Source organism: Bufo gargarizans, chromosome 7 (assembly GCF_014858855.1).
Source record: "Bufo gargarizans isolate SCDJY-AF-19 chromosome 7, ASM1485885v1, whole genome shotgun sequence".
Taxonomy (NCBI): domain Eukaryota; kingdom Metazoa; phylum Chordata; class Amphibia; order Anura; family Bufonidae; genus Bufo; species Bufo gargarizans.
Window position 1 is genome coordinate 19,635,824 of NC_058086.1, and position 12,304 is coordinate 19,648,127.

Here is a 12,304-nt window from a genome sequence, read left to right on the forward strand (position 1 = left end):
TTAAATTAGTGGTTACCTCTGTGCTGGAGAAAGCAGTGATGGCAGATTTACAGCATGCGTTAGAGGGTTTGTCACATTTGACAGAAAAATAGCATTGCGTACTGCGCTATTTTTACAGGATGTGAACAGACTATTAAGCCTAATGCACATGACCATATTTAGGATCCACATCTGATCCTTATTTTTGTTGGTTTGGACGGTCATCCCATTCATTTCTATGGGATCCGCAGAAAAAAAAAAAAAACTGTCAGCACACTGATGTAAAAAACAGCCATTTCTAGTGATGGGAGTGTGACAATTGCACAATGTCCTCAGATGGTATCCGCATTTTTCATGTGCATGAGGCCTAAGTGATCCATCTGCGCACCGGACTAACCAATGGGCAATGCATATCGGTATAGCTTGGTAAACCATGAAGGTGTTATATACCGACAGGCTGTTATTACAGATGGCACAATTCACTTATTAGACATCCAGGACGACTTTGTACATTAGTAATCATTTACTGCCATATAGTACATCACAGATGATCAATGTTACAGAAAATGCAGATGTAACCGATAGTAAATACAGGTACATAGTGGGTTACATTGATTTTAATATAAAAAAAAAAAAAACACAGAATTTTTTTTCTAAACAGTAGAAATGTTCCCTATTCTACATTGATAGGTTGAGTCAAATAAGCGTGCGATCGCAGCATGCACTTCACAGTCAATTACAAATCTTCATAAAATGCGGGCATCCAACAAATTCTGTATAAATCTGACAATATTAAAATATATTGCCATTTATATATTCCCTCAACACAGGGAGGAAATGACCTCTTGAAAAAAAAAAAAAAAAAGTGTCAAAACGTATGGTCATTTAAAATTTTGAATTCTCTTCAAAAAACTTAAGTTGCCGAACTTTCAGGTTGTAGTTGCTGTACTTCTCTGCCAGGAGTTTCTGTAACTGCAACTGGAAGGGAAAAAAGAGACAAGCATTTAGAAGTGGATAGAGGAGCAGAAACGGAGGATCACAAAGCAGGTCAAGTCGCCTTTAAAGAAGGGCAGAACCGATAATCTTAAAGGCTTTTTTAGGCCTCAGTATGTGAAGTAAAATTCCTTACAATCATGTGAAACTGGCTGCTCCAACCTGTTCCACAGCTCTTCCTGGCATGTCTGATTTAGGCCTCATGCACACGGCCGTTGCGCGACCTGCAAACAGCAGGTTCGCAATATACGGGCACCGGCCGCGTGCTCTTCGCATCACAGATGCGGACCCATTCACTTGCCTCCACACCGCAAAAATATCTAACATGTTCTTTTTCTTTGCGGTGCGGACAGATCACGGACCCACTCAGGTTGAAATCGGTTTCAATCCGTCCCAGCTTCCACACGGCTGTTACCCGTGCCTTGGGGACCACAAATTGCGGTCCCCAAGGCACGGAACGGCCGCGTGCATGAAGCCTGAGAAATGTTGGAGCAGCTTTCCGTAGAACACTTTGCAGTGCTGCACCTCTGTTATTCCTCTTTAAAATGCAAGAATACATTCATGGCTGGACATGTCCTACCACACTGACATAGTCCAATCATTACCTTACTACGTACATAACTGCCTGCTGTCTATCTAGAAACTTCCAGGAGGAATAGCAGAGGGACGATACAATGCAGGGTTCTAAGATTAGAATAGGCGTGTCAGCAGAGCCGACAAGTCCTCTTTCATAGTTTACTATAGTATAGGGCAGGCATGCTCAACCTGTGGCCCTCCAGCTGTTACAAAACTACAACCCCCAGCATGCCCGAACAGCCTACAGCTATCAGCCTACAGCAGGGCATTGTGGGAGTTGTAGTTTTACAACAGCTGGAGGGCCGCAGGTTGAGCATCCCTGGTATAGGGCAAAGGAGGAGCTGCTTCAGCCTTGTATAATGTGCTCCAGATGACGTCAGCTAGCAGCTTGAGTTCCCAGTGCTGAGGCCTCTCCCTAGGCCAATGATGTCACGTTCATTAGTCCTCATGACCTAGGTGCTGCTCGGTCCTATTTAAGCGAATGCGGCTCAACTGCAATACCAAGCACACCCACTATCCATTGGATGGCGCTATCCGGGTGTCGAGCCCCCACAGTATCTGATCAGTGGGAGTCCAATTCCCAACACCCCTGCAGATGAGCGTTGGAAGGGCCAGTGTCACTCGACCAAGCACCTCTTACATCATATCCATAGGTCTCACGGCCTTTTTGCAGCTCAGTCAAATTCAAGTAAACGGGACTGAGCTGCTAAACAATGTCTGGCGCTGTGCCTGGCATACAATGAAGAGGCTGCAGCGTTCAACTGCAGAAACCTGATGGACCATCTTATCATTAATGGGGTCCATCGCGGTGTTTGGCATATGCCAGATCCAACGCTTCCCTTTTTTTTTACAGTTTTTCCGTTTCTATACTGCAACAGAAAAACGGAAAATGCGCCACATGTGTGAACCTAGCCTTATGGAGTTCAGTGTATAACAGTATGCAGTAGGCTTGTCAGCTCCATCTAGTTGTGACTGTAAACACCCAGTATGTCTTATTTTAAGTCTATGCCTGTGCAGGGGTTTTGGAGCTTTGTTTCAGATAAGGGTACTTTCACACTAGCGTTTTTCTTTTCCGGTATTGAGTTCCGTCTCAGGGGCTCAATACCGGAAAAAAACAGATCAGTTTTATCCCCATGCATTCTGAATGGAGAGCATTCCGTTCAGGATGCATCAGTTCAGTCCCTCTTACGTTTTTTGGATGGAGAAAATACCGCAGCATGCTGCAGATTTCTCTCCGACAAAAAATACTGAACACTTGCCGGATCCGGCATTAATTTACATTGAAGTGTATTAGTGCCCGATCCGGCATTAGGTGTTCCGACAAAACGGATGTGCAGACCTTTCAAAATGTTTGTTTTTTTTTTTATACTGGATCCATTTTTCCAGATGACACCGGAGAGACGGAACCGGTATTTCAATGCATTTGTCAGACAGATCCGCATCCGGATCTGTCTGACAAATGCCATCTGTTTGCGTCCGGATTGCCGGAGTTTGCGGCGACGGAACTGCCAGCCGGAATCCTCTGCCGCAAATGTGAAAGTACCCTAAGCCTACTGTAATAAGATATAGCGGTATGTTAAGAAACTAATCAGCGCTTCATTATGGATCTACATCATTTTGGTACTTCAGGTTGGACATTCCCAGGTTTGGGGTGTTACCATGTGATATTATAAGGACACCAAGCTATCATGTCCCATTACCGAGGACAAATCCTGTGACACGTATAAGGATGCAGCTTATGTTTCTACGCAGAAATCCGATCACTTACCTCTTTTAGATAATCATCGTCCTCATCCATGACGTTGTACACTTCCTCCAGAACTTTAATTCCCAGTCCCTGCACAACATCAGTCCTCAAAGCTTCTATCATTCTGCGGAATTTTTCTGGGACTGTTAAATTATCTGAGCAAAAGAGCAAAACAATGGGGGTCATTTATCAAACTGGTACAAAGGAGAACTGGCTTAGTTGCCCATAGCAATCAGATTCATCCTTTAATTGTTAAAGGAGCTGTTCAAAATGAAAGGTGGAATCTGATGACTAAGACAGGGCTATTTTACACTAGTTTGCTATCAATGACCCCAAACGTCTGTATGTTACTGAGAATCTGATGGATGATCAGTTCCTCAAGTTTATTAAATGAGACCCTGTGTTAGAAATATGAAACGCTGCTTTAAACCTGCTTAATATGTCACATAAAATACAAAATCACAGCTTTGGACACTGGAGACTTATTTACTATATATGTAGGCACATGTAACCTAATTTGCATGCGGTGCACCCAATGTACAGCCGTAGTGCCATGGTCCCCAACCTGTGGCTCTTCAGTTATTGCAAAACTACAACTTCCAGCTCGCTCTGATATCCGCGGGCTGTCAAGAAATGCTGGGAGTTGTAATTTTGCTGCTTCTCCTAAATCTTGAGCTGATCCATGTATGTTTGGTTTCTGCTGGTAAGCTATCCAACCGTGCCTAACCATGTGTCCCCAATGCATGGGCAACATCCACGCGTACTCCGCAGATGGATCCAGACCCATTCAACTTGAATTTGTCCGTGATCTGTCCACACCGCAAAAAAAAATAGAACATGTTCTATTTTTTGGCGGTGCGGAGGCACAGAGAGAAATCGCACCTTGAATGGGTCCACATCTGTGATGCGGGGTGCACACGGCCGGTGCCCAGGTATTGTGGACCCACTGTTTGCGGGCTGCAATACGGGCACGGCCAAGCAACGGCCATGTGCATGAGCCCTTTGGAAGACTTTTCAGAAGTTTTAGTCCACAGCCAAAGGCCCCATTCACACGTCCGTATTTTTGCTCCACATCCAATACGCAATTTTTGGGGATTGGATGCGGACCCGTTTATTTTAATGGGGACACATAAAATGTGGACAGCACACCATGTGTATGTGCGTTCTGCAGTCCTACAAAAAAAAAAAAGATAGAACATGTCCGATGTTTTTTTCCATTTTCTAGACAAGAATAGGCATTGTTACAAAAAAATGGATGCAACATGGACGTCATCTTTATTTTTTGTGGATCTGCATTTTGAGGACTGAAAAATACTAACCATCATGTGAATGCACCCTAAAAGCGTCTCCATGTCGCCTGTCGTAGCCTATTGTGTTTAGTGGTTGACAGTGTTATAGTCTGCCTGCATGTCGTACACCATATGAATAATTTAGCCAATCATTAGGAATATGCCCACCTAACGCCAAGTCTTCAAAGCAGACATCTTCTTGCTCCTCAGATGTTCTTCTATGTAACATGAATGTATCTCGGTATCTTTTGTTGAGCCGGAATTCTTTACAAGCAGCTTGTGGCATTTGACCGTCGTCTTTCTCCATGTGCAACGTCTGTGTCATCAGATTTACAAGATCGTTCATTTCTCCAGAGTCTGAATATTTTCTGAGAAAAAAAATGTTTTACAGTTAAAACAAGACCTGTTCTTTTGCAACTATTTCAGACACGCCATTTCATAGTCAATGCTTGAATATGTTGGACAGGGCAGGAAAACCCCTTAAATGGAACCTGCGACCAGGTTCATAGCGCCTGAATTCCATTTTTTTAAATCAAAAGTACTGCAGCATTTTAGAGAAATCACTGCAACATAGTGATCGTGTCACGGATGTTCCTGAGACAGGTGCCAGGAGATCAGCGAGACTGGCAACACGTGGTTTGATCTGACAGGTTCCTTGTGGATCAATTTGTGTCTGTGTTGTTCTGGTAATGGCCACACTCCTTGCCTCAGGTGTTGCTTATGTGGTCATTTATCCTTCCCCATTTATTGTGGCTTCTCCCACCATGCTGTGCGGTTTATAGCTTCAGTCTGGTTTTGGATTGCTGGTGTTTGGATCTCGGAGGAGTTCCTGTGCTTCCATTGCTATTTGAAGTTAAGTGTCTTCTTCCTCTTTTGTTGATTGTTTGGGTTATCTTGTTTTACTCTTTTCCCTGTCATTTGTGTTTAGGCCTGAGGGAGACTCCTGTTCGTCCTACCGTTTGTAAGAACAGGTTATCTCTTGTCCTGACATTAGTTCCAGGGCCCTACAGGGTGAATTAGGACTTTAGGTTCCTGTGTATAAACTCACCTACCTCTGGGGTTAGTTCATAATTGCAGTCAGTCAGGACTTTGACTAGGGTTTCTCTAGGAAGTGACCAACTCCTTTTCCTAGTTTCCAGGCCTTTTCCCCTCGCCCCTTTCCCTCCTACGTTCGGGATGGGTTTCCCTCAGACACTGAAAACGTGACAGATCGTGGCCATACAGATACAAACCCACTGATTTCAGCGGAACAGGACAACTTTCGTGTATGGGGGTGTGCCAACCCTCCACCACAGATGATGTCAGGCATGTTGAATTTCAATATGACAGACGCTTTGTTTTCATAGGAAGTTAGGCTGCAATTGATTGAGAACATATGCATGCTTGGCTGAACTGAGCATACCTGTGTATGATGGGGGGTTGAGAGGAATAGCTGTTGGCCAAGCATTCAGCCGACAGCTATTAAAGGTGTATGTAACAATTCGTACGGCTGAAAAAAATAAATAAATCCAGTACAGCATAGTATACTTGGATGTTGATCCAGGGGAACACAAAAAACCCCATGAGGCAAAAGCTAATTTTCCTCATCTAAGGCCTCTTGCACACATGTGTATTTTGCGGTCCGTAAAAAAACGGATCCGCAAAAAAAACGGATGACATCCTTGTGCATTCCGTATTTTGCGAGAACGGAAGAGATGGCCCTTCATAGAACAGTACTATCCTTGTCCGTAATGCAGACAATAATAGGACATGTTCTATTTTTTTGCAGAACGGAAATACGGAAACGGAATGCACACTGGGTAACCTCCATTTTTTTGCGGACCCATTGAAGTGATTGGTTCCGCATACGGTCCGCAAAAAAAAAAAAACGGAACAGACACGGAAAGAAAATATGTTTGTGTGCAAGAGGCCTAAGGGGATGAAAAATCCGGACTCCACATATATCACTACACGTCATGATGAAATAAGCTAGACTTCATATCTGGTGCACGATATTACACAACAGAAACATTTGAAGAAACTGGCCAATAAAGTATATAAAAATAAAATGTATAGCAAAATGTGGGTAAGAAACTCTGCTACGATGTCACAGATCATACATAAATATTAATGGTACATTAATGACATTGGATAAAACAAAATGGCGAATATCAGTCAACTATGCCCTAAAATATGCCCTGGAAGCAAAAGGTATTATTACGTTCAAAGGAAGTACAAGAATATACGACATTATCTGCTTAAAGGGGTCGTCTCCCTTCAGCAAATGGCATTTATTATGCAGAGGAAGCTAATGCAAGGCACTTACTAATGTATTGTTATTATCCATATTGTCTCCTTTGCTGGCTGGATTCATTTTCCCATCACATTATACACTACTAGTTTCCATGGTTACGACCACCCTGCAATCCATCAGTGGCAGTCGTGCGTGCACACTATAGGAAAACCGCCGGCCTCTCTGGTGGCCAGGACTGTGGGTGCGCTCAGAGGCTAGTGCTTTTTCTTATCGTGTGCAAGCACGACCACCGTTGCTGGATTGTAGGGTAGTCATAACCATGAAAACCAGCCAGCAAAGGAAGCAATATGGACAATCACAATACATTAGTAACCAATCATGTTATATGTTATTTCCTTTTTGCCTCACAACTAATGTCTCTGTCTTTTTGTTTCCTTTTTCATTAGTGACTTTTGTGACCAAGGTCTGGATTTGATCGAAACATCAAGATTTATAGTCACGTAAAACTAGCAGGCATTCTTCTCTCACTTGCCTATATATCATACGGAGGATATGCCATAATCAAAGATTTTTTTATTTGCATGTAAACCTTGAGTGCGCAGTGGTATTTATCTTACTATTGTATTAACTTTCTCTGTATAATAAATGCCACTTGCCGAAGTGAGACAACCCCTTTAAAAAAAAAAAAGCATCCATTTTTTTTTTTTTACTGTAAGATCACAAAAACTGTAGTTCTCTGAACATTATTCTTCACGACCATGTACGGATGTAACAAACATGGACTTTGTCGGGAGCTCCCAAAGTAAGAGGATCTGGAGAACACGGTCTTTAAATATTTATTCCAATGTGGAATAAATATTTAAAGACACGGCGAATGTATCATTTGCGGTGGTTTTGGTGTTAGTTTTAAGTCTGTCTTTGCTTTGTGAGTTTGCACCACATTTATGAAATGGTGCACAGTAATAATATATTTGGCGCATCTGCCATGTTGTGTACGCCTATGTCTGTAAAAGTACTGGCGTGGAGATACGACCATAATTTTTTTTTTAATAATCGCACATCATAAGTGAGACTAATCTGAAATCCTGACCTACTTTTCACTGCACTTCCTAAAGTGGCGAGATCACCGAATGCCGCACGCATCACTTGTGACATTTTTAGGACACAAAACTGGTGTAGCAGACTTGATACATGTGTCTCCAGAGCCTCAGCAATGCCTGGCAAAGTCCCTTTTTTGGTCTATACGTACATTTTCTTCATCACTGGATACCAAGTGTTGTCTGTTGGATACAAGGCTTCAGTCATTGCTACTACTGTATTAAAGGGGTAGTCCCAGCTGGAACATCAAAGGGCATCTGTCAGCAGATTTGTACCTATGACACTGGCTGACCTGTTACCTGTGCACTTGGCAGCTGAAGACGTCTGTGTTGGTCCCATGTTCATATGTGACCGCATTGCTGAAAATTAAGTTTTAATATATGCAAATTAGCCCCAGTTGCCATTACACCTAGAGGCTCAGCTCTCTCTGTAACTGCAGCGCCCTCTCCACTTTCATTGACGGGGCCAGGTGATGATCTTTTCACTGCCAGGCCCTGTCAAAATGGAGAGGGCGCGGCAGATGCAGAGAGAGCAGAGCATGTAGGAGTAATGACAATGCCCCCGTTGCTCCTAGAGGCTCATTTGCATATATTAAAATATCATTTTTCTCAGCAATGCAGGCACATATGAAGATGGACCAACACAGATGCCTTCAGCTGCCAACTGCACATGTAACAGGTCAGCCGGTGTCATAGGTGACAAATCTGCTGACTGACATGTCCACAGGATAGGCCATAAATGTCCAGAGTGCTCGGCTATTTTCGGAAGTGCTACTAAAGTAAATGGAGTGAGCCACACATGCATTCCCACTTCAATATTTCTGGCTGAGAGTGACTGGCCCAGTTCTTGAAAAAGAAGTGGTCCCAAAGGTGGGACCTGCACCTATCGGACATTTAAGGTATATCCTGTAAATTTGCCATAGATGAGCCAAGTGAGACTACCCCGGACGTTGTGCTCTCAGCACAATGTAGCAAGGTGAGCATAGCCATTTGTGCATTCCTCATTTTGTTTATTTGGGTAATGCCCTATGTGTGCCTTTGTGCATTTTCATCCACACAGAAGCATTATTAGGTTTTCAAGTTCCCTGGAGACCATTCTTCCAAAGGATTTCTATCTAGTAAATCAGAAATTAGAATCCTCACCAAAATTTTGTAATTTTATATGTTTATTGTTAAATTTAGAAATGACAGCACTTTGTTGTTGCAGCAGCCATATTTGTTGTCACTTTTGAACTATAGAGGGGGTTGTCTAACCTTTACTAAGTGATGGCCTAACCTCAGGATATACCTTTTCTAGCTGACCTCGGGGTCAGACATCCCACACCCGCACCAATCAGCTGTAGCACTGTCGCTGAAAATCGGCACAAGAACTACACAGTGTAGTAGAGGTCGCCTATCAAGCCCTTCATTATGTTTAATAAACAAAAAAGTGCAAATTTTACCTTTGGTTTCTAAGTGTCACGGGTAGTACGGGGAAGGAAAGACAACCAAAGGGAACAACAACAAAACAACTACAGACTAGGCCCCAAGCCTAGGGAATAAAGAGGTCACCTCCTAGCAAACCCTGACTCTCTCCCTAAGCTGCAAACCACATGTGCAAATCTCAAAGATAGAAATGCTCATGCACTGGAACCTGAGACTGCTGACACACTGCACCAAACCCTCAGCTTAGGGAACAGGGAAAGAGGCAACCGGCTCCTTCCAACCTGAAGGAGCCAGTGTCTCCCTAAGGCCTAGTCAGGGCAGACACAACAAGAAAAGGGAAAGGACTTAGCTTGAGAAGCAACTGGAACAGGAGAATCACCACACAAGCAGAGCACTCCTCAGAAGAGCTATCAGCCGTAGGGAAACCAGTGAAAGGCGGAACATATAAAGGGGCCACCTGACTGATAATGAGCAACACCTGCGAAGGGGTGGAAACCTGTCAGCAACAATAAAAACAATAGAGATCTGTCAGATTGACTCCCGAGTCTTCCGTCTATCTGAACTTCTAAGATCTCTCCCAGAGACGGCGGTGACTAAGAAACTAAGGGGCACATTTATTAAGACCGGCGTTTTAGACCCTAAGCTCAGAGGCGCAGGCCTCTTCATAACTTCGGCGGATCCACTGCTGCTTCTAAAAGTAAGACCGCTTCCGAGCTGTCTTACATTTAGACCTTTTTCTATGCCTAAAACAGGCATAGAAAATGGTAAATGAGACGGGTCTGTCGGTCTGTCCCCACCACGTCTACTTTTTAGACCTAGCGTGAGAAGGACAAAAAATTGCAGATTCCGTTGCGCCGCAATCTGCGCCTAAAATATGCCTAATATAGGCGTATTTCAGATTCATAAATGACCCCCTAAATTCAAAAGTTACATTCAATATGGCTGTACAACGTATGCAAACCTAAGTACCAAACTTTGTCTACTGCGGTAACTTCTGATTTATTGCAAATAAATATGACACAAAAAAGTATTCATTTTAGGTACAAGACCTCTTTTAACATCACGCTACCCCATGAGCTCATTGTGTGGGATCACAGATCCTACACTGTTCGGTAATTACCTCTCTTTACATTCTCCTTCAGACTTGGTGGAATTGGTGGAAGAGCTTAGATCATCCTCAGCAGAAAAGCCATGTGCAGAATGATGCCTTTCCTTTATGATAAGAACATGCTTGGGTTAGTATACCAAAAAAGGGGTGTACAAGAAATAACATGACGTTCATCTAAAATGTGCTTCATTTAACTTTTTATCTACTTATCATAATAAAATTACACCTGTGGTTTAAAAAATGATAGTGCAGGCCATGTTTGAGACTTAACTGAAGTGGTGATAAAAAAGGGTGTGGCTTAGAGGGAGGGCGGGACTTGGAGCAGCCCACTGGATTTACTATAACTTATGCCAGAAACTGGCATCTGCCTCTTAATAAATCAGGTGCATCTTAGTTCAGGGGGGATCAAGACTTGCCTATGGGAATGCCAGTCTTGATATATATCCCCCATCGAATCTCCTCCGAATTAAAAAATTAATAAAAAACATCTGGAGTAATGCACACTATTATTTTAACTATATCAATGCAAAACACACTACTCTCCAGTGTCATTTTCACTCTGTTCAGCTTCTTTACTCCCCTCTCTGCAGTTTTGGTCTCTGCAGGCAGCAGTTTGTCCAATGTGCCCATTAAGCAGCTGCCTCTACCAGAAGTGCATTGCACTCAGCTCCTGCTAACTCCTCCAGTTTTCCTCTACCACATAAAAAATGGTCCCAGCGATTCCTCTAGATGCTGAATGATAAATCTGCTGCATTTTGAGACTGTCTAGTCTTTACACCACCTTTAGGTTAGCTTAGGTTACACCTGGAACATGTGCTGCATTTCTGGAAGCATGATGGCGTGTTCTAAGCCACGCCCTTTCCCATAAAGCTACACCCTTTTCTGCTGAGCCAGTTCCCTTGTCAGACAAGTAAGGGAACAATGTCTAAAACGGCTAATAAATGTGATGCGCGCCACTAGTATGGCCCAAAATGTTCCAAATTTCTGGTGCATCTTCAACAGTAAATGTGCCCCGCTGTTTCTAGTGCACCAGTTTTTATTGACTGGCCTGCACAATAACTGGAATTTCTCCACCAGCTGTGTGCAAGAGGATTCAGAAAATGCAACTATGCTACTGGGAATGTGTGTCCACCATCACCGGACACATTAGATCAATATTCTGAGAGGGAAGCAAAAGAACACCAGGGGGCACCATATCAACTATGTACCAGCAATATCTAGACAAAGGAAAATGTAAAAAAAATAATAATTATGTTTCGCATGATCAACTACAGAAATATAATATTAATTCATGAGGCAACTCCTATAAGGGTGATGTCCGATTGGTACATCCCAATAGAGAAGGTCCCCAGCTGAGATCCTCCCCTTTATTATTGGGGTTGTCCTGTTTCCAATGCCTATGCTCAGGATAGGTCATCAATATCAGATCAGTGGGGTCCGACTCCTGGCACTGCGGCCAATCAGCTGTTTGAACAGACTGTAGCACTGGTACAAGCGCCGTGTTCTCTTCACTTGACATTGCAGCGGCCATGCAGCGTGATTACAACTGCTACCAGCACCCCTGCCAATCCGCCATGGCACTCTGGTGAGTGCTGCATCCTCTTCCTAGGCCAGTGACATCACGTTCATCAGTCACACGGCCAAATGACTAGGCACGAGCTGAAATACCAAGCACAACCCCTAAACAATGTACGGTGCTGTGCTTGGCACTCTGTGAGCCACAGCCACCCCATCGGCGGGGGTGCCAGGTGTCAAATTCCCACCAATCAGATACTGATGACCTACCCTAAGCAAAGTAAATCAAGGTGAGTAGAAGCAGCACACAACGGTATCCCAGAGCTTGTATGTGGAATGCAG

The 12,304-nt window shown here is 43.5% G+C and overlaps 1 protein-coding gene across 1 annotated transcript in view; it reads right to left on the reverse strand.

The window, feature by feature from the left end:
* Positions 1–511: 511 nt before the first annotated feature.
* NEK4 (NIMA related kinase 4) overlaps positions 512–12,304 on the reverse strand; it is a 63,704-nt gene continuing 51,911 nt past the window's right edge. The window contains 4 exon segments of the mRNA XM_044301989.1: positions 512–957; positions 3,317–3,450; positions 4,753–4,952; positions 10,460–10,551. Of these exon segments, the coding sequence (XP_044157924.1) occupies positions 865–957; positions 3,317–3,450; positions 4,753–4,952; positions 10,460–10,551 (519 nt within the window). The 3' untranslated portion in view covers positions 512–864.